This window comes from Pituophis catenifer, unplaced genomic scaffold, assembly GCF_029215685.1.
Source record: "Pituophis catenifer annectens isolate HBS135680 unplaced genomic scaffold, rPitCat1.0.hap2 SCAF_2, whole genome shotgun sequence".
Taxonomy (NCBI): domain Eukaryota; kingdom Metazoa; phylum Chordata; class Lepidosauria; order Squamata; family Colubridae; genus Pituophis; species Pituophis catenifer.
Window position 1 is genome coordinate 74,712,539 of NW_027256882.1, and position 24,611 is coordinate 74,737,149.

The window sequence follows — 24,611 nt, forward strand, 5'->3', positions numbered from 1 at the left end:
TAATGTGCTTTGATACAGCACTTTGGGAACATCCAACTTCTTTTGCAATTACCTTTTGAGGCTTTCCCTCCTTATGGTGGGTGTCAATGATGGTTTTCTGCACAACTGTCAGGTCAGCAGTCTTTCCCATGATTGTGATTCCTACTGAACCAGACTGAGAGACCATTTAAAGGCTCAGGAACCCTTTGCAGGTGTTATGGCTTAATTAGCTGATTAGAGTGGGACACTTTGAGCCTAGAATATTGAACCTTTTGACAATATTCTAATTTTCTGAGATTGTGAATTTGGGGTTTTCATGAGCTGTAAGCCATAATCATCAAAAGTATGACAAATCAAGGCTTGAACTATCTCGCTTTGCATGTAATGAGTCTATCTCATATATTAGTTTCACCTTTTAAGTTGCATTACTGAAATAAATGAACTTTTGCACGATATTCTAATTTTTCGAGTTTCACCTGTATATTTAACAATATAACAAGAGTCTATATTTAACAGCCGCCCAGAGTCCTTGGAGAGTGGGTGGCATAGAAATATGACTAATAAAATAATAAATAAATAAATAAATAAATAAATAAATAAATAAATAAATAAATAATTGTTTTTGTTAGTTCTGATATAGAGTTGACCTTTTTTATATAATCTCATCTTTACATTTTTATTATCTAGGCTCTCACAAGTCTGTTTTTCTAAGGAACATGTTGAACAGCAGATGGTAGTACTTCAAAAAACACCACCACCACCACAATGCATTGTAATCTGCATTTCAACACATAGACCCTAGTAAGTCTTTATTCTTTTAGGTCTATTTTCAAGAACTAAATCCTAGACAACAATGTGATAAAACAAAAACTATACTGTAGAGTCCTAGCAATGGATTCAATTAATATTCTATGTTAAAACCAGGAAACATACTGAAATAAGATTTCAGTTTTTAAAAAATGGTACTTTACAGTTATTCCATACAAACAAAATGTGTTTACTTTGAAGTATAAATTGTTTCATAACAGATTTTAGGGCCAGTTATGGAAAATCAAATTATAGTACGTTATAAAGGGGAGAATGAGGTATTCAAACATGTTTTCTGATAAGGTAAAAAAGCCAGTCTATACCTCATGAAATGTCATCAAACTGTAGAAGACACAACATCAAATATAAGCATTTGATAAGACAAACATAAACTTTAGTATGGTCACTAATCGATAAAAGTACATTCAATAAAATGAACATAAAACTAACCCCTAACAACAAGAACTATTGGAGCCATGTGTGGGTGAGCTTATACATAATGTAGCAAAATTTTGCTATGTTTAGAGAAATAAGTTTAGCTTAATTGTTTACAGTTAGTGCAAATAAAAATAATCAGACATGCAAGATGGATTGCAGAGGGGGAAGATCCAAGACAGCAAAATGAAAACATCTTATTATCAAAGAGCACTGGCAAATTTCTATTTTTGTTTTATATTATCAGATTAATCCCCATTTAATTACCAGTCCCTGTGCATAACTGTATAACGAATAATCTTCAAACAATTGGACAAGAACTGTTTATATTCTAATGCCAAGAGAAGATTACAACAGAGAAGATTATAACATTGGAAAGAGGATGACATGACAAAGATGGCATGCAGGGATTGCTCAAACCAAGATGACCCGGTGGAATTTAAAAAGAAGGCTTCTGAAAATGAAAATGTAAGTAATGACCACACCAGTATTAGCATTATCAATAAACCAAGCTCTGGGAACACTTCGAATACAGTATATATGATGTGTTGAATTGGGATTTACAAGATTAAAGTGCAGAGGACCACCCCATTGGGGAACCAAATTCCCTAAATATCTATGGAGATTCTCAGTCTTGGGTCATAGTTGTCCCAAGAAGCTGAAGAAGCAAAACATCTTCAAAGAAAAACCAGAAAGCCCAGTTGCCTCTTGAAAAAGCACCTTAATAGTTCTGTCTTCTGAGGTACCTGCATACTTGACTGCAGCATTTAGCAACAAAAAGCTGCCAGGAAGACATTTCCAAAAATGGGACTACAGAACCTTTGTCTAGGCAAAACTTACTAATTGCATGGACTGTATTATCAGTCTTTGATTATTTAACAGAAATAAATGATCATTGTTGAAATGATGAACATTTAGGGAAGGTTCACACATTGTTCTAATCCCAAACCACTTGTATTTATACTATCACACCTTATTCAAAGTGTAAGTGATGACTTGGAACTCAGTATGACTTAGAATGTGGACATTTATTTATTTGTTTGTTTATTTATATATTTTAGTCTTGGCATTTATTCATTTAAAAAATATATATGGCTCCCCATCTTAAGAAATACAAATCTAGCTTATCCATAGCAATGGTATGGAACCAAAACACCCTATTTGTCGTTTGTCTGATTGCCTTATACTTTGCCTACCTGCCCAATAGTTCAGGTAGAATGAGGATGTCTTTTTGAAAGGACTGTATGCAGAAAAACAATGCATGTTTCAGTAAAGGAATTTCTCCCTCTTCAATTATAATTGACACCCTGCCCAGTTACCTCAGAACAAAAGAACACCACTTCTTCTTCACTGCTTCGGTGAAGATCTAGGTACAGAAGGCTGAGAAAGAGAGGATATATCTTTTTGAAAGTGTCTCTCCAAGTATAGCTTCTTTCACATCTTTTCTTAAAACTAGACCATGCAGTTAACTAATGCCACAATATATTGGGTTTAGCTAGAAGAAAAACCAATCATTACAACCTGAACAATTGAAGGAATAATTCTGTGATAGAAGGGAGAAGATAAACACAGTGTGCATGCCATTCAATTGTGTGATCTTCCAAACATACAGAATGCATTTAGAGATGATAACCTGCCACAGACAAATCACCATAGCCAACTTGCCATGGGCAACTAGCTGCAGGACAACTTGCCATGGCCATCTTGCCACAGGAAACTCACTGTGGGAAAAGAGTTACACTAATATTCTACACTAAGAATTACACTATGTTACACTAAGAAATGGTGGAACAGAATCATTAAAGAAAGGGTACAAAAGGAGGGGTAGAATGAAATTTGAATGGCAAAAATTAAAATAATTTTATTTATTTTAAATAATTAAAAAGAATTGTTAAATTGTCCTGCAATGAGTTGTCTTGCAGTGACTTGGCTGTGGTGAGTTCACCTGCTGCAAGTTGCAAGTTAGCACTACACTGCAAGTGGTGAGTTGGCTGTGGCGAGTTGGCCGCAGTGAGTTTGCCACAGCAAGTTGGCTGTGGCAAGCTGTCCCATTCATTATGCAGGTGGAGTTTTGGTTGGCCTAAAAAAAGGAAAGAACAAGATGGAGAGATCTGAATGTACGTAAGTTCCTGAACGATGGAATCTCAGAACAGGGATTGCTATACACAGAGAAGAAAACAATACTTCAGTGAATTAGCAGTTCTAAGGAAGAAGACCCAAAGACAAAAAGATAGTTCTGCTAATCATAAAAGATTGCCAAATGCATCTGACCAAGTGCCCTTGATTAATTTAATAAGAAGTTAAGAAAAGTTAAGAAATGTAACTTTTGCAGGCAGAGGAGGCAATATAGAAGATAATAACTGAGCCATGAGTTTTCATGGTTGAATGTAGGCTTGAACCTGGGTCTCTCTGGTCTCAGTACTCATTTTAAATTGCTTTTTAAATAAATTATTAATCATACCGGTCAATTTCAGATGGAATAGCAAAACATAAGCTGAGTAAATATTAGTACAATATATCTTGTTTTTACATGACACTTACATATGTATGGACTGCTTGAACAGTCATGAACAACTCATTCATGACATGTGTGAAGCACCATTCTAATTTTGGTGAGGGGACGCATAAACATTTTTTTAGTTTTTTTAATAGAATTTTAAATATAATTCTGTTAACCAAACCCTTACTTTGAAATAGTGCTGTATTACCAAAAACAAAGGAAAGTGTAAATATAAATAATACAGTTTTAATCATAAAAGGATTGTGATGTATTCACTGTATACCCTACCAGAAAATAGCCAGGAATTTTCTTTTCACAGCTTTCATTGAGTTGCTAATAATAAAACCACTAAGTGACAAGAGCTTCAGTGCCAGGTGAAGAAATGTGCCAGTTTTAATTATCCAGATTGTCCTACAGCTACCATACTATGTTTATGCCACTGGCAATGTGGAGAAATCCCTAACATTTAAAGAAAATAAAAATGTGTCATGTCTTATTTTCCTAATCACAATTCCAAATTATCGCTATTGATAATTATATTATCAGTGCACAGCTGAGATCAAAATAGTGGGGGAGAGTTGCCTCTTTTTATGTGCATAAGTATGTTTCCATAAATATACATTATACTGAGGGAGAAATATTGGGTATTTCAGAGCAGGAATGCCAATCAATATCAATAATTAATGATGTTGCATTTTGTACAAAAGTAAAAGAAACAAATCAAAGTTATTTGTTAAACTTGGAAAGAAGTGAAAATTTAAACTGTAGAGGGTTTATTTCCTTCGTGTTTACAGAGAGCAATCAACTAATTTATATGTCTTTATGTCTATGTATTAAATATATTTAGCTAATCATGTTATATTCAAACATGCAGGTAGCTTCTGGCAAGTTCAAGACAGTTAAAGGAGTGATCCTGAAGAGTTCTCTCTACTTGGTTTGAGTAATGCTGCAGATCCAATTTGGAATACAAGCGGTCAGAAATGTAATTTTCCCAAGAATGCACAGCCTTCCGTTTGTGAAAATCAAGGTAAAACAGATGAAACTGGTTTAGTGAGATTCAAACCAGTGTTGCAGTTGCACTTCCATGCACTCAAAAATACCTCTTTGAATCAAACATAAATCATTGTATAGCACAGAGTTGTCAAACTTGTGACCTCCGGGCCAAAATGCTTCATGCATTGGCCACACCCATCCTTAGTTTATTGAAGGGGGGGGAGTCACAATACATCACATGATGACAATGTGACACCATGAGTTTGACACCCCTGGCATAGCACAATGAAGCCTAGAAAATATGTATAGATCTAACTTTGCACTCAAACAAATATAACAGAGGGGCAAACTAGATGATGCATTAAATATCACATGGTCATCCTTCTGACTCTTTTTAGAGAAAGTGATTAGTAATCCAAATAAAATCATTTACTTGTATGTGTGATCTTTTTTTTTTTTTTTTGCTCTGGTTGTTTTAAATATTAATAATATTTCTATTATTTAATGGCAATATAATTATGATTCAGAAATGCTATGTACACATAATAGCCAGACTCTACTATTTTAGTTTCTAGTTATTAACAATTAATAATTCAAACCTTTGTCAAACCTCCTATTGCAATTCTCAGATCCAATTATTATGTAAGAAATTATCTTCCAACTACATAATTTCTCTAAATGAAAGTTCCATAAAATTTTAAATATTTGTTTCCATTGGCTATAGTAAAGGGAATATTTAAGATATTTAAGAGTTTGTTTTATTGACTCATCCATAAACAAATATGAACAATGCTAATTCTATCAAAGTGTTTACTATAAGTAGACTTCTTTTCTCAAAATCTGAAAATATGACTGATACAAAAATAAATTAACCAGATAGGCATTAACTGGCAAAATCTATCATGCCTAACCACACAGCACACATGCAATGAAAAGTGATACTTCTTTCATACTACCCTATAATGTATTTTAATTCATGCATTGCAAAATTGTTTCAGTAGTTAACCATACAAGGGAGTCGATATACTAATCAATCACGGAAAATAGCATATGCACACTCATTTCAGTTTAACCAGACCTAGCTGTCTTTTTCAGCAAACACAGATCGTACATGAAGAAAAATAAATTCTATTCCGTAATTGATAAGTCCCCAGACGTTGACTAGAGAAATGCTTCAATTTTAAGATACCCTTGTGCTTAATTTCACATATAACCTCCACTTGAAGAGCTGCCTATTTCAATTCAGAGATTAAGAAACAGGAGAGCACAGCCATAAAGTTCCTAGAAATTACTTCTGTAGGCCCCAAATTGATCATGCATAGAGATTATTGTAGCATATTTTTCTATATTATCCTGATATTTACAAGTATTTCTATATGTAAATTGATACATATTATATCTCAGTGTAGACAGTTTTGAGACTGCAGCAGGATATAAATGCAATTATTTTTAAATGGACTCAAATAAACGTTCATTGCCATATTTAAACAAATTGATCTTAGCTATTACACTATTTTGTGATGCTCATTTTTCTACCTTTTGGGAAAAATTGTTCTATTTTTCAACTGATCTATTGAAAATCAGAAGGTATTGTGTCCAACCATTCAATATCCCACTGTCCGCATGCTTCAGATATCCTTTTACCAAATTCATCCGCTACGGAAATGAACATTCCACTTTTAAACAGTTGGCAAAAAGTCATGAAATAATAAAAGCATTCTTAGAAGACTTTTTTAAGAAACTTCATTTACAAATCGATGCCTGACAATATAGATCCATCCATAACAAAATACCCGTGAGAATGCAAATCTTGATCAACATTTGATCCAGTTATTTCATGGATATGCATAGTAAAATTTACCTTCCTATCTGGCCAATTATATTTTTCAAATATTGCATCATATGTATCCACCGCACCATCAGTAATCAGCATTATGGCTTGACTGCAGATACTTCCTTGTCCTGTGTGATTGAACTAGGAAACAAAATAAAATATTATTTGGCTTTTGACAAACCTAGTTAGGCTTTTGCTACAAGATACTTGTGCTTCACTGAGTATTTCCATCTAGAAAAAGTATATTTCATTTCTTATTTTGATGGAGTACAGTAGTCAAACATATTCCACATTTAGAGTGATATACTTTAATCAATACAATGTCGAATGGAATATTTTTTATAGAGGAGCATCCATTCCATCAAAAAGTCAGTCTGGAAATTGCAAGCCCCAGGGCATGAAATATTTAATATTTCTGCTTGAAATATGTCAAAATATTAGCAATCATTTTTAATGATCAAGTGAGAGGGAATATAAAACCAATTTTATATATCACCTCATCATCAAGGTAGTTTGCTTACTTTATGGGCTTACTCCCATTTTTATTTACAGTATGTGTATACATAAATACCGTATTTTTCGCTCCATAAGACACACTTTTTCCACCCAAAAGTGGGTGGAAATGTCTGTGTGTCAGTGACAGTCCTTTGGTGAATAGCCGGGCCGCAGCACCAGGGTTCTTTTACAACCCCGCCTCTTCTGTCTTTGCCACTGTCCACCTCTTCTGTCTCTTTTCCGCAGTGCAGGAGTCAATAGGCAGAGCTGGCACATGAGAGGACACCTATCTGTGGTCCTCTCAAGCTCTGCCTCATTTTTTTTTCTTGTTTTCCTCCTTTAAACCTAAACCTAAACCTTATGGTCAGGTGTGTCTTATAGTGCGGAAAATATGGCACATATGTGCATGTATGCATACAGTACACACATAGTGCTTCCTAATATTTTCAGTGCTCCTTGGCTCGGAGGGGAAGACTTTTCTTTGCTATTTTTTTTCTTTTATGGGATAAGGTTTTCTGTGGTCTCCATTCAACAGTGCATGAATGGACTTTTTGTTAGAAAGATAACCAGGTAATAGTGAACAGATTCTACCTGCTAAAGGTTAAGGTGAGAAAATAATGGAAAATAAAGGGGACAAACAGAATGATGGGAGAAATGGTTTAAAAGACACTGCATTCTCTTTCAGCATTGGGGTGCAAACTTTTGGAATTGGTGGCACATTTAGGATTTTAATAGCTTGTCATCTCATTCTCATAAAAAAGCTGCCATATAGTCATATGCAATCTAAAAATTTCCATTTAGTAGAAGGCCATTTTTAAAATTGCTCCCATCACCTCTATTCTTGGCACAAACATACATGCATATATATTTGGGCAGGTGAGCAGGTGAGTATTTTCTGCCCAGACAAAATACAGAGTTGCAACTTCTGTTACTCTGCTGCTGCTCTGCTGTTGATAATTGGTGCTCGGTAGTTTAAGATATTAATACTTGCTGTTGATAATTGGTGCTTGGTAGTTTAAGGAAGGAGGGATATGTAGACTGTAGCAGATACAAGTAATAGTATATGTGTACACACTGGGCACGTATAAATTTTATTTTCGCTGTGCCAAGATAAAACCAGCCAACACTGAGATTATTATATGATGAATAAAACTAGAAAATCTATTTGCATCAGTGACTCTATTTTAAAACTAAAGTAAGAACTATAGATTAAAAAATACACAGCATATTAAAATAGTTTGGAACTGGGTCTTTTCATCTATTTATTTTACTGTAAATCATATTAGCTTGGATGGGTAAAGTTCTCTCGTGTGTATTTAAACATTTTTATTGAATAACAGAAATGATTAACATCTTTTCCAGACTAATAACAATAATAAGGAACCTTATGATGAACTATAATTGACTCAGTGATTCATTATTTAGCAGGGAAAATTTTAACTCATCCTGACATTTGGAGCATTTGTTTATGATTCTCTTCAAAATGTCACAGAATTTTAATTATTGGTTAAGACTTATAATATATATATATATAATCATAATAAAAATTAACATTATTGGCAAAGGAGGTAATTGCATCTGTCACATGATATAATTCACACAATAATCCTGCAGGAGAAACTTGTGGTAATAACATAAATAATGGTTGGGAAGAATTTAAACTTAGCTATGAATACAATTTGGAGAATCATGAGGACAGTTAGCTCTTTGGCAAACACTAGGGAATGTGAGGCTTAGTTATTCTAACCTACAAAACAGTCTAAAAGTGAGACCCAACAGATGATCATATGAGTTCTGACCTATCATTTCAGAATTTGCAGGTTGCAATACTGCTACATTCAATTTTTAAAAAATGCTAAATTGTCCATATAAACACATTGCATAACTAATACAAATTCTAAAATGGAAAAGAAATATCAGTAAATTGTGTTCTAGGTAATGAAATCAAAAACAAAAGAGGAGGCAAAATTGATGAACTTACATCACTGAGCATATTGAAAGCTTCAACTAAGGCAATGTCCAGCATTCCGATCCCTTTTGCAAAAAGTTTGTCAAGGTGTTCCCTGAAGTGCTGCAGAAGAAACAGAAAGAGAATTTCAAGCAAATTGTTTGGGAAGAGTTCATTTTAAAACAATCTATTTATTAAAGTCAAGGAGATTTTCTCATTTGTAAAGAAACAAACTCATTTTTAAAATTTATTTTAAAGAGTCTTTCTTCTCCAGTTTTTAGAAGAAAATAATAATAATAATAATAATAATAATAATAATAATAATAATAATAATAATAATAATAATAATTTTATTTCTATACCGCCCTTCTCCCGAAGGACTCGGGGCGGTGTACAGCCAATTTAAAAACACAAGACACAACAATAATTAAAAATTAAAATAATTAAATAGATTTAGCCGATTTAAAACCCTAAAAATTAAAATACCCCAATTTAAAATTATTATATTGACAGCCCTGCCTGGCGGAACAACAGGGTCTTCAGTGCGCAACGGAACACCCGGAGGTCGGAGATCTTACGTATTTCCGGGGGCAGTTCATTCCACAGGGCTGGGGCTCCCACAGAGAAGGCCCTCCCCCTGGGTGTCGCCAGCCGACATAACTTGGCTGATGGCACCCTGAGGAGACCCTCTCTGTGGGAACGGACTGGTCGGTGGGAGGCTATTGGTGGCAGAAGACGGTCTCGAAGGTACCCGGGTCCTATGCCATGGAGCGCTTTAAAGGTGGTAACACTTTTACACTTATTGTTACACTTATACACACACACACACACACACACACACACACACACACACACATATATATATATATATATATATATATATATATATATATATATGCAAAAAATTAAAATCTCGGGTGTTTTCCCGCGTCATTATAAATAAGTTGGTTAAAATATTTAAAATCCTAGTTAAAATCCCAGCTTAAAATCTTCTAAAATTCCCTACAGAGCACTCTGCAAGGTCCTTTAAAACCTCAGCTAAAATCCTACCAGTGACTTTAAAAGTTTTTCTTAAAGCAACGTTTCGACAGGCTCACACCCTGTCATCTTCAGGCTCTGTTTCATGTAGAAGCTATGGGTTCTCTGTTGCGGGGCCGGAGCTGTTGCTTATCTATATTTGCTGCTGCTGACATATGCTGGCTAGCCTGCAACTCTGTGTTCTGATTGGAGGACAACAGTTTTTCTTCCTGCTTCCTCCTCCTAGCTACTTGGCTTTGTGTTACAGGCCCAGCTTTCTCAGATTCTCTATTATTATCTGTCTGCTGTAGAGGGGAAAGGATTCTGGTAGGCATCACAGCACCCTTGATTGTTAGTTGAGATCAAGGGTGTTGTGATGCCTACCAGAATCCTTTGCTCCTAGAAGCACGAAGCCGAGAACACCAGCCTGAAGATGACGAATGAGACTTCATCGAAACGTTGCCAAGACACCTCCAATTTTACACGGAAGAAAACCCGAACAACCAAAGACACACACACACACACACACACACACACACACACACACACACATATACATATACATATACATATACATATACATATATATATATGTTTTCTTTTCTTTTCTTTTCGTAGGTCTTTATGTGTATTTCTCTTTAGCCAGGTTCTTCCTATGTAAACCAAGATTTTTCTGCAGCCCTAGTTCAGTGAAATCCCAATCCACTAGTTTCTAGGCTTTTTTTTCCAGCAGTCAGCAAGCTCCCTTATATATATATATATATATATGCTCTGATCTTAGTTTCAAACCCCTGCATAGGGTAAGAAGAACTCAAATGAACAAATCCAAGAAAAGAAGAAGGTGATGACTTGATCACCAGGTGAAAAAGAATCCAAAACACGCTTAGCAAAACATGCTAAGTTGAGCTGTCAAGCTGAGTTATTTGATTTTACTAGGCATAACTGTTCCTTACACTGAACAAAAATCCCACAAATGTTTGGAAGAAAATAAGTATTTAGAAAGGTTTATTCATGTTATGATAATTTCTTATCCATTCTATACTGATCATTCAAACAGTGATCAGTTTGCTCGGTTTCAGAAATTCTTTCCATTCCTTTATCTTGCCTTTAAATGCAAATCAAAGAAAGCAATTCTACAATTTCATCCAGCCCAGAAAGTATTTTGAATGTTCAGTTCCACCCCAATATTGTGTATCTGTCCACTATCAGCCATAAGTACATGATATTTTTTATTGATCATAGTTTCATTATTTATGTCATCACAGATTAATATAACCTTATTCTTGAATTTGCTATCAACAAAGAAACATCTCAGGATGAAATCCATCGCACACCAATGTTGTCTACCACATCATCTTTTAAATAAATAATACAAATTGTTCTTTCTTTCTTTTTTTTTTTTAATTTGATTTATATGCCTATCTTTCCCAAATCCATGCATTGTTTAGATTTAGCAAGGGAAAATTGATTATGAAATAAATGAAGAAATTATATGCTGCTATGCCTAATATTAATTGTTTTTGTAAATTTCCTATAAAGAACATTTTTTGTACTGAAATAATGGATTCATACAGTTCAGTGAATGATAAAATTTTCATACGTTTAGAGGGGAGGGGAATCAGCTTAAGGCCATTTTGAAGCATATGTTACTCCCACAAACTGGGGCTGATTTTCCAAAGCAATTAGTGTAACTTAATGTTCATGTTGACCCAGTAAATTTGGTTTGTTCATCTCAGTATTTCAAAACATTCAAAATTTTGTTCAACTCAATAAGCATTTAAGCTACAATAGAGTCAGATGCTATGGAATGGATTTTATATTTTGCTCAAATTAATCAATGAAAATATATTTCATCATTTGCAAAATGTTAATGATATTTTCTCTTTCAGTCTGAAGCATGTAGAATATGAAATTTGAGAAGCAACATATGCACAGTTTTAAAGGAATGTCCTTACCAATAGACTTCTGGTATTCATCCTGATATAGCATGTATTTGTGAGCTAGCCCTAACAGAATTGAAATAAAACCAAGGGAATCCAATTAACTCATCTTAACTTATTGATCCCAAAGGTTTGTTTTTTGTATAATTTATATGGTCAAGTCTGCTGGAGTAGAAGTTGTTTTAACCATTTAGTTATGTCTGACTCAGTAGTGGGTTCCACCTTCGCTACTGTTTCGGAACTGTGAGCGTGTGTGTGCACTTGTTTCGCTCGCGCACGGTGCTTCTGGGCATGCGCAGAACCTTCTAGGCATGTGCAGAGCGTCCATGTTGACATACAGGTGAGTGGGCGGAGCCTCCCCCTGCCACCACCACCAGTTCGTCCGAACCAGGGCGAACTGGTAGAAATCCACCACTGGGTCTGACTCTTGGGACTTAATATAGACAAGTTCTCTCCATGCTACTGTGTCGAGTACAGCTTAAATCGTTTGGAAGTTTAATTTTGTATCAGATTTGATACTATCAAGCCAACATTTTCTTTGGTTGCCCCTTCTTCTTGCTCCACTAAACATTTTAGCAACGTTGCCTTCTCCAATGAATTTGCACGTATAACATGGCCAAAGTAAAACAAATGTCAGACCTGGAAGCCATCTTTTACACTTGGGTCTTCAGGCCTGCCACATATTCTTCTGTGGGAAAATGGGAGGGGGGATTGCATAGAGAAAGGATTGCATTCCTTTCTCAGAGAGTCAAGGACGCACTGCCCTGGCACGTGGAGTCGGATGACTGGGAGGTGTCTCCAATTTGGATGGTGGATGATTGGACCACGTGATGGACATGAGGGTGCTGTGCAGGGATGTGAACTTTCACTTGGGAGGTAAAACCTGGGAACTTTCAGATTTAGGTTTTCTCAGATGTGCCAATGTGACATCTCTAATAAAATGTAACTTTGAGGAAATCCAAGCTTCAGAGTTTTCTTTCATTGGGGGTGTTACTTGGAACCCTGACACCAGATATGTGAGTAGAAAACTAAGTAAACTAAGTGGTTATAACTAAAACCAAAGGAGACTCAAATTCAAGTCCACATTTAACCTAGAAGCTTACTATTTGACTCTACATATAAGGCTACTTCACGGACATCTTGCTTTGAGGAAAATTTGGAGAAGGCTATCTTGAACTTCAGAAAGAAATGGGATACAAATCTAAGAAACCAATAAATTAAATAGATTGCTCTGAATGAAGCTGTGTAGCTGTGGAAACAAGTACCCTGTTCTTGTTGTGGACAAGTCTCTAAATATCCTCTTTAATTCATATGTTGTCTTAAGTTTTTCATGATAATTTTTTGTAAAAAAGAAAAATGAAAGCCCCCACATTAGGAGTGCAAGTCCATAAGGCTTTGGGGAGAAATTTAAAGGATTGAAAAAGTGTTTCTAAATGGAGCATAAGATCACACAAAAAACTTATGTTAGTAGGAGATTTGCACAAAGCATGAAAAAGAGGAACTTCATAGCAACTCAAAGGACCTCTTCAAACAGTTCAAACATGTGTTACTGGCAAAATCCAAGCAGCTGCTTGCAGAGCTGTTCTCAGCTGTCTCTGCTTACAGCTACAGGCATAGCCATTTCACTTGGCCAGGAAGAAAGCAAAGAATAAAGCTGCTTTTCCTACATTAACAACATTTGGGACTTATGCAACCATGTTTGGGGAAAATAATGTTTCCGTAATGTGTATAGATGCAACACTGACATCATGCCAAATATTAATATACTAGAAAAAGTTCATATGCAAAGAAATCAGGTTTACTGTCTTCAAGTCTCCTATTAAGCAGACTGCTAGGAGATTCTGGGTAAAAAGTATGTTGATGAAAGCAACTCTTCTAATTTACAGTATTTACTATTTTTAATTGCATCCAGACTTTTTTTTTTAAGTCTCTTGAAAATTTTATAAAGGAAAGGTGGAAGGAAAGAGAGGAAAAAAGGATGGCCAGGAGCAAGGTGAATAAATATAGTGGCACCACTATATTTACACTATTGGAAGATCTGAAGAACCAGATGATTCTGAGAAAATCTGTCTATGTGGTTTCTCTACCAACTTGATGGCCCATAATCAAATATGACTTATTAGACATTCAAAAACATAATTATGAGATGACTATTGTTGTCAATCATTTGGGTCACTCTAGGTTTCAGCTTCAAAGCGTTATCATCTTAGGAAAAAGTACTTATATGCCTTTCCTATGCCTTTAATAAAATAAAGCAGTAAAGTTATGAAAATTTAACTTCCTTGTTCTATAAATGGAAATACCTTTTCTAAAACAAACTCTGTTCTTCATTGTCTCTCACTTGGATAATAGCCTACTGCATGTGTGATTTTGTGAAAGATAATCATGTGAAGCTTGAAACTTTCTCTTTCATCCCCGCCTTGGACATAACTCAATGCAAAGTCCCTCCTTCCCCCATTTGGGGTTATAAAGAATTCCCACAAAGTGTTCCTTGCTTTGAGAGAATCTTAGATTTGATTAAAAAAAAATACATACACCCTTCAAATCTAATGTTGTCTCCCTTAGTCCTTAACCTTGAGTGGAACTCACATAACCAGGATTTAAAAAAAAAAAATACAGCATTATTCATATTAGAACTTGTTGCCTGTAAACATGAGAAGAAACATAAACCAGGACAATATTAACCAGTATACATACATTGGGTGGCTCAATATTCTTTCAGTTTCTGATTAGTTTAACTGCTTTTATTATTGTGTTCTTCACAGTAAATCAAGATAATACAGAATAATTTTATCTCTGTTTATTGTTATGGTCACAAGAGCAGCTTGCAGATACAGATAATAAGAGTTACCTTTCTGAAATTACAGTACAGTCAAGAAGTATGGTTTGCCAGATTGCGAAAAGAAGGCTCTCTGAAAATATGATCGCTATTTCAGCCACAACAACAAAAAGTTTTGTACTCAATTATAACAAAGAATAAAAGGAAACAGAACTGGGTTAGATTTCATGAATCTGAATCCTGGGAAAACAATACAACTTTCTGAAACTAATTTTTATGCATGCTTCATCTTCATCTTCATGCTTCATCTTCATTTATAATCACAAAATCTTCAAATGTATAGGATCTAGCATAATGGTAACGTTATGCAAATGAAATGGGCTACTAGGGCAATTATATCCTGATATGTGATTAGTAAAATTACAGGTTCATAAGAATAAGATACAAGTGACTTCCGATTGACGGCACGGTGCTCTCAGACACAGTGAATGGGTCTCCGTGTTCACTGTGCTGACTCCTTCCTGTTTGTGGCTCCAAGAGGAGCCAAAGCCATCCTGTAGGGGCGGTGAAGCAAAGAGAGGCATCCTGTGAGGTCGAGGAGAGTCGTAGCTCTCCTGCCTGACCCAGAGTTTCTTTACCCTTTCAGCCACGGCAAGAAGAAGAGGCAGCTAAAGATGGCTGCCACAAAGCTGGGGCAACCAATGAACAACTAAGACTGCTGCTGGAGCGAAGTAGGTGAATAGTGACTGGAAATGGGGGAGAGGATTTCCTTTTGCTTTAAATTCAACCCCAAGGAACAATTTATTTCTTTATTTTATTAAATTTCTATACTGCCCTTCTCTCGAATAATTTAGAATTATTTGCTCAGAATTATTTGTAAAAGCAATGTCTAAGCATTCTGAGAAACTACCAGACCAGAAGTGAGGGACGTAGGAAACAAACATAATAAATTTTGAAATATATGGAAAATATATTCAGACTCTTAAACTGGGAAGATGTGGTACTGGGAAGGCATTTTAAAATGCTGGAATTTATTTATTTATATATTTATTTGTTCAACTTGTATGCCACCTTTCTCTGAAGACTCAAGGCGGCTTACAATGCATTTAAAAACCATATATAAAAACATTAACAATTAAAACATTAAAAACAATTAAAACCCATTCACCCATTCACCAGATTGCAACAGCGAGATCAACGGCCTCAGGCCTGCCGGAAAAGCCAGGAATCATTTACTTACAAAACTTATTCTGCTTTTAAAATTGTTCTACGACTAAATGAATGCTTGATTTGTGGCAATACTGAAATTTAAGCTGAGAGTGCCACCTGCTGATGAAAGGGAAAATTAAAAGCCTGGGAATATCTACATGAAGGACTGTTAAAATATCTATTGGATTACTTTTAACTACCCTATGACTACTGGAGACCCAAGTATGAAAATAAGGAAGTTTTCTTAACTAAAGAGACCCCTGAATGTTATCCTAGAAGATTGAACCTGTAAAGGGGATGTAAAGAGGCTTTCGACAACTTTTGGAATTATCTAAGAGATAGAGATCCAAGAGAGGAATTTGGGAGGTGAGTTTTTTTCAAAAAGCATAGAAATTAAAGTATTGAAGTGGGTAAGAGATGATAGATAGATAATTTTTCTTCTGTTGTTGTTTTGATTTGCTTTTCCTTTTCTCTCTCTTTTTCTTTTTTTTAAGTAGGTGACATGACTAGAAATTAGGTAGGATAGAAAGAAAATGTTTTTTAGTGAAAGGTAATATGATTAAAAGTTAGAATAAGTGATGAGAGAAGGGTATACACTTTTATATAATAAAACAAAAGTAACAATAAGAGAAAATATGGAATAATTGAATAATGACAGATTGCAAATTATTATAATTGTGTATCCTTATTAGAAATATATAAATTGATTGAATTTAATAATTATGATTAATTTTACTAGTTTTATTTGTATTAGAATTAGAACCCAGGTGCCACAGTGTTCACGCATTGATTTGGTATGTTTGTAAAAAAAAAAAAAAAACTTATATATATAAAAAAGAATAAGATGCAAGTAACAATTATTTTTGTTGGACCCAAAGATTAAGACAACACTAGAAAATCTTTGCTCAGATTTGGTGGCACTGATCTCCAAAGCTGATCTCCAAATCTCAACTTTCATAATTCAAACTATCTATTTCACCAAATACTTAATTAAGCAATGAACACTAGAAGAAAGGAAGGAATAATCTTGGAAACTCAGGATAGGTTCTGTCTAAGCGTGATCTCCTAACTACTTTGGATAGAGGAATAATCAAGCCAGAACATTGTACAAAACAGAACATATTAAAAAAGAAGTGATCACTAATGCTGTTATTTTTTAAAAGTTCCATCAAAAAAGGTTGCTAGAAATACCTCCCTAGTTATATCACTGAACAATGGGAAGTCAGGGAGTCTGCAGAATATTGGAGAAAGAGCAATACAAAGAAAGGTGGGCTACTTTTTAACTATGGTATGTATAAGGATCCTGCATCTCATCCATGAGAATATCATTTAAATATGAAAGCAATTTGGAAGAAAGCAAATGGAGTGAGACTGCTTTAGAAAAGTAGAAGTAATTTCTGGCATAGGCCTAGCATCATGATCTTGTCAAAAATGAGCAACTCATCCATCTCAAAAAGAAGACACAATCCAGATATTTGAGCTATATGGTAGGCTTCACGGAGAATTGTAACCACATTCAACCAAACACAATCTGAGGTTTCATTGTTCCAAGGATTAAACATGTAGACACAGGTAAGCTTCTGATTCCATTATGGTACCCATTATTTAGGTACACTGTCTTCTTAATTTCATCTGGAAATATTTAAGTGTGTATCTGCATGTGGTTTAATGTATAAAATGCAAATTGTGGTACTGTTGCCTTAAATGTAGAGTTGCATTAAATCATATAGTCATATAATTCCTAAGAGGTAAGAAACATGTAATATGGAGTTTCTCAAACATGAAAACTTCTTGGCCTGAGTAAACTTATATTAACCTAGGCTGTTGCACATGTTTGTAATTTTGCTGAAAAAGCACAGACAATGATAAAACACTGTCTGCTCTATTTCCCACTTTGAAAAGGGGAAAAAAGGAATGTTTTACAAATTGGCATACTGAAAGGCAAGACCAGCTTAATAACAAAACCATAAACAAGACTAGTATTGGTCTATAAGAATAATGAGAAGAAGACATTTGTTTCTATAGAAACAAATTACAATTGCACAGGCAGAAGGACATGAGCATCCCACCCTACCGAAGAAAATTGATCAATACTTTTTTTCATTTGTGCACTACACCTTGAATGGGACTGAGATACCGGCATAATGAGCAAAAAGAAATGTATACGAAATTATAGTATTTAACCTCAGTTGGAAATTCCTCTGATACAACATAAGTTGCATTTTTTTAAAAAAAAAAAATTAGCATTTTCAAACTACAAAAGAAACAAAATATATTAATAAAACATTATGAGGCTAGGTGCCCTGCTTATTTTCTAAATTTGTACACATCCAAGCTATTCATGTAAACATATCAAATACTTTAACTTTTCCCTGTCATATCTGACACTAAACTTGCCACTGAGCTCATTTCATTACAACAGTTCATTTGATTCAGATGTTACTTAAAAGCTTTCTTTGCAAAACTGCCTACTGCCAATAAACTGACAGTACTCACTGCTAAAATGAATACAATTTAAACTTATATTATATGGAACACAAGAAAAGCACACAAAGGTGATAAAAACCCAGCACCCGTGAGCAAAGCAATTTGATATGATAACCTATTATCTGATATCCTACATATTCTTGATATATTTCTATACCGTTGGATCATTACTAACAAATTAAGAGAATGAGATATCTAACTTTTCTCTCCCAGCTTCAATTTCAATGATATGTGACCAATAGCAAAGAACAAGTTAGGATAAGGAAACTGGGCAGAATAAAATAGTAAACTTTGGTTACCTGGGCCGTAGCCCCAATTCAAATAATGGTTGACATTCATTTAAAAAATGGGGGCAGGAGAAGGAATATTTTAAGACTAATATATCTGGGCTGCAAATATATGAGTGCTTACTAGATGGCAGGAAAGAGAAGCAGGACAGTTCAGCTGCTTGCTGCCATCTAATAATTATCTGGATTTTTACTGCCCCAAGTGAAGTAGCCTTAAAAGGTGTAATGATGGTGCTCCTAAGTCTAATTATAACTTTGAAAAGCTAGCCACTCTCTACTAGAAGCAATGGATGCATTTTTGACCCCACTGAATGTAATTTTCAAAAATACATTTTATTTTGGCAGATAATGTCAAAGATGTGAACAGCAGGAACAAGTGGACATGCAATGAGACAATAAAAACAGAAGCCTCATTTTAACGTTGGCTATTAAAAGCCAATTCAAATAAAACTGTCTTGGAGACTTAATTTGATACTAGATCTCTCAAACAATTCCCAATGAACAGCTTTGCAATGCATTCAACCCAGAGACCTCTTTTTAAACAATAAAAGCAGTTGCATTTTTTTTTTCACGAAGCTGTTCCCAATTGTCTCAACATGTGAATGCATGTGTGGTTGTCTTACTTTCCTGCATGTTTTGAAGCACCTATTTCAGTGACTTTAACAGCCCAATTCGATGCTTTTCCTATGGAATATATTCTGAAGTCTGCAATACAGGTCTCTGTTTACGTTGAGATTGCAGTGTCTGCTATAGCAAAGAAAAAAACTTCATTTTTTGAAAAAAGTTTTTTATTTTATTTCTTATACCGGTAAATATATTCTCTTATCCATTTACAATATATTTATAAGAAATAAAATAAAAAACTTTTTTCAAAAAAACCCCTTCATGAATGTTTCTTCACTACATTTCTACTCAACTCCAGAATGAGAGAACCAGTTTTCCCTGAGCTGATATATTTTCATGACAAATCTACTTATTTACATATACAGAATTTGCTAATATACAGAATTGGACAGAATTTGCAAATTCACAAATTATAAACACTCTAAGCAGGTTGTATCAATTCAATAATCACAATCCCAGAAAGTTGATATCAAATTAAAACAGAAAATGCCTTACAATTGCAGTGAAACACATGCAAGTTTTGTAGATGCTCATCTACAAAGCTTGTCAGAGGAAGGGGGGGTGTTTCCCCATTTTAACACCTTCTTAACTACTAAACCAAACTGGCTCTCTTTTTTTTCTTAAGGTGAGAAGTCCTTGGTGCTCTCTGAGCTTGGCTGTTTTCTTGCAGATGTTTCATTACCCAAACTAGGTAATATCAGTGTATTGATATTATTTGATTTGAGTAATGAAATGTCTGCAAGAAAACAGCCAAGCTCAGAGAGTATCAAGAACCCTTCATTTCAACCCTGAGCTACAAATATTCTCCTTTATTTTCTTGTGGTATCAGAAAAGATATACATCAATTATCTATTTGCACCATATTCTTCAAATCTACTGATTGCATTATTTTATAAATTTTAAATTTGTTTTATTTAACATTTATTAGTATGTGGTATTTATTTTTAATCTATTCAGGACAAAAAGAAAACTAGTATATAATTTAACATTCAATATGATTAATATTAATAATGGCTTGTCCCTCCCATATATACAATTGGAAAATTAATTACATCATTTAAATCTTTCAATGAGAACTTGCCACAATTAGCTCTAGCTACATCACAGGCCAAAGATGTAACAAACTAACAATGACTTGTTTGCCCATAATGTGAAAGAGGAGGGAAACATAGCTCAATGTTTACATGCAGAAGGCTATAGGTTCAGCTGCTTCTGTAGTTAGAAAATCATGGAGAGATAAATAAGAAAAGTCTCTATTTAAGAATTTGGTAAATCACAGTTAGAATAGACAACAATGGGCCAGAGAGGCCATCTGTCTTTGGATAAAACTATTTACCTGCTTCATAGAGAATCAGTATGGGTTCCCCCGCCTATTTAACAGTTAATTCACCTAAAATGGCTGGTTGACATTCTTACACACTAGAAATAGGTTTAAGATGACAACTTTCTGTAAAAAGAGTTATTTCAATTGGGGATCAGTTTATAGCCCAGACGTGCCACAGGGGTGGTCATTTCAAAAATAAATATATAGTAGAAAGCTCTTTGCATAACATAAATTGGAAGATTTCAACCACTGCATCTAAATCTCCACAATGGCTCCAAAAAGATCACCTAAAGAGAAGTTAATGACTCTTGTGAATTATAGAAGAGTAATGGATTAAATAGAGTTCATTATTTCAATCACCAAGGAAAAAATTGGCACCCCGCTTCTCTCTAACTCTTTTGCAGTACAACACTCTTGACCAAAAAAAAAGTTTTCAAGCATGAATACCTACTTATACTATCAAGATTTTGCTCATTTGTAAGACATCCTATATTTAGATATCCTAAATCTTTAGGCCTTTTTATACTCCATGTATAAAGAAAGGAATTTATTTGTTTGAACATTTGTATAAATCTCAACATGTTCATTCCACCCCACTTTAGTACACAGTTACTTAGCTCAGTAAAGGCCTTAAACCCATTCCTTACTCTTATTAGCTGCAGCTGTAAAGGCATTGGCTGAAATGTTCTGTTTCTGCCAAATATTCCAGACCAGTTCATGTGTATCTGATTGCTTGCACCACCCTTTACTTTGCTTACATTCTGATACTGAAAGCAATTATCTTCTGGCAGACAGCAATGAGCATAGGGCAAAGCTATTTCTGGAAATATACAGCAAATTGATTAACAAGAACATTTGCAAATTTTACAAAAAAAAATATTAGAATAAAATAATTCAAAGCTAAGAATGGTGCGAATCAACTGACATCCACAGACTATATTATAGCTTCCTTCTTGAAATTACATTTTAAGCAGCATTCTTCTATCACATATCATTTTTATGTGCTTCTATGCTTCCAAGAGACAGACATTTTATTGTCTATTCAACTGACCTATGAATTCCATGACACCTTCATCAGAATGTTCAGGCTTATTGAAATAGGCAAGCAACCAACCCATTAAAAACTCAGAGCAAAATTTTGATACTCAATTATTCAGCTATTTTGCAACATTTCAAGGATAGCTGAAAACACTGGTTTATATCCATGAATCAGCATTCTCCCTAAATCCACAAAATGCTAGATTTTTAAAAGCTGTAGCAATTCCAGCAGGTACAGAAAAAGCAATTCAAGGTAAGGATAGTCTGAAATTTTTCATCCCTGGGGGAGGAATGGGGAGAATCGGGGATGATCAGGGACTATTCTTTGAAGAACCTACCTGCCTCGGAGTTGTGTTTGCTATGGGCATATTACTTGGAAACCTGACACCAATGCTGTTATTTTATGTTTAGCCAAAAAAATCCACTACCCATCATTGTAAGAATTCAAAACTTGTTGAAAAGATAATTGTATTTGTCTTACTTACCATCAAGCTAGTTCATAAATAAGATGAGCTATTTATGCCCAAACTGGTAAATAGTATCATTAATTCCCAAAATAAAGGTAATAACGGCAAACTTAAGATTTGTTGGATAGATTATGTGAGGAGAAAAATGATTGCTTTACCCAAAGATTCACATTATAGCAAATTTCTAGCCTACAGACTGAGTTTTCTCAAACTGACTAATTAAGGCAATTCATTACCAAGAAGAGATAAATTTCCAAAAGTCTCCCATGAAAAATCAGTTTGGAAGCATTGTCCCACAGCTTATTTTAGAATAAAGGCAAATCACTAGCAAAACCATTTGAGAACATTTATACTGCTTTGTTAGGAGTTGAAGAAAATGACATATTTCCCAAAATAAAATGGAAAAACATCAGAAATTCAGGATCAAAGAGAATCACTGGGAAATGAATGGTGGCTGGTTATTTTATTTTATTTTTTACCATTTTGATGCTTACTGTGGTGGTTTTCATAGGGAGGCTGGGAACATTTGTACAGTTTGGATTTTAATCAGGACCTGGAGAAGAATTTTATGGCTTCTCAAATTTGCCTTTCCTTTAAGACAATAATTACCAGAATGAGCATTAGAAAGCTTTTAAATCTTGTTTCCAGACCTGAGTCAAACAAACCAGTGACAACTCGCCAGACAACCATTTTTTGAATGTGCAGATGGAACAATTCAGTTAAATTTATATGCTTTAATTACTTCAAATGAAATCCAGCGATATGCCTCATATGCAAAATATTTTCTGCTTTAAATAATTATCATTTTCTCTTACCTCTTTGTTAGCTCTATCTGCTTGCACTAAAGTTCCATTCAAGCACGGTTCTACATAGTGGAGTTCTTCATTATACTGCAGATAACAGAAGAGACATTTAACATAAACATCTGAAAAATATAATTTAAGATAATGAGAGGAAACATGAAAAAAAAAACCTAAGAATCTATTATTGAATTCATTGCTTTTATTCACATACTTTAAATCAGGGGTGTCAAACGTGTGGCCTACAGGCCAAATGCGTCACGTGTTGGCCATGCCCACATCAGCTTTAGTGAAGGGGGAAAACGTTACGATACATCACATGACACCGCTGTGATGATGCAAGTTTGACACCCTTGCTTTAAATGTACTACAGATAGCCCTCCACTTAGTGGTATCCCAATCACTGTGACATCACAAACCATATACAAAATAGGACCCTGGAGATGACATTTCCTTTTGTACCAAAAGCAGATCTAGTGGAAAAACATGACTGAATTTAACTAGATACTTTGGATATTGACTGACAACAACTTTACAGGCTGAAAGGATCTACAACCCAATTTAATTTCTTTTTTTAATTTGAGTTTTCTTAGCAAGTATTTTTCTTAATGTGCATTAGATTACATAACAGTTCCATCCTAAATGGAACAAAATTATGGGGCTTTTTGAGTCTCCTTTCCTCTTTGTGCTCCCTAAAAATCTGCTCTTCAGGATATAGTAATAGACTTGATGAGTCTACTAGGGATTTCTTAATAAAGAATAGAATAACAGGTCACCTGGATCTCTTACAATATGTATGGCCAGCTAAATTTTCCTAAAAGTATTTTTGGGCTGCCTTAACTCTTGGTGACTACATGAGTCCATAGAGTTTTTTTGGCAACATATTTTTTTTTAAGGAATTTTGCCAATGCCTTCTTCCTAGGGCTGAAAGAGAGTGACTGGCTCAAGGGCAGGATCTCCTTCTTTGCACAATCTCCTTCTTTCTAGGTAAGGTCTTTTAACCATTAAATCAAACTAACTCTCTATGTCAAACATTACTGAATACTAATCATTATTTTTATATAAGTCCACTTACTTCAATAAAATTTATTTTGAAAGAAGACTTAGTTTCATAATGATCTCTTATGGACGGTCAGTGTATGAACACATTTTAGTTCTGATAGACCCTGTGCTCATTCAGCTCCCATAATATAATATAATAGAATAGAATAGAATAGAATAGAATAGAATAGAATAGAATAGAATAGAATAGAATAGAATAGAATAGAATAAATATAATATAATATAATATAATATAATATAATATAATATAATATAATATAATATAATATAATATAATATAATATAATATAATAAATATAATATAATATAATATAATATAATATAATATAATTCTTCTCTGTGCATTCTCTATGAAGATGACATTTGTTCTCAGAAGACTGACAAATGCTCCTCATTCCAGAAATAACTCTAGAAAACAATGTTCTATATTTATACCGTTTAAAATATTTTATAGCTGCAATTAAGAGATCATAGCCATGATTCCCAGCAGAGCACACTCAAGTGAATGTTGAGAGGCACAAAATTCTCAAAATACTTTTTCCAGTCAAGTCTGATGGCATTTGAAAGGAAATGATACATTTGTTCT

The 24,611-nt window shown here is 34.4% G+C and overlaps 1 protein-coding gene across 1 annotated transcript in view; it reads right to left on the bottom strand.

Annotated features, from left to right (window-relative positions):
- Nucleotides 1–24,611, bottom strand: part of CACNA2D3 (calcium voltage-gated channel auxiliary subunit alpha2delta 3) — a 579,692-nt gene that overhangs the window by 250,509 nt on the left and 304,572 nt on the right. Inside the window, exons 9-11 of the mRNA XM_070933639.1 lie at nt 22,979–23,053; nt 9,025–9,114; nt 6,576–6,689 (exon numbers count right to left, since the gene is read on the bottom strand). Of these exons, the coding sequence (XP_070789740.1) occupies nt 6,576–6,689; nt 9,025–9,114; nt 22,979–23,053 (279 nt within the window). The remainder of the gene's footprint in view (nt 1–6,575; nt 6,690–9,024; nt 9,115–22,978; nt 23,054–24,611) is intronic.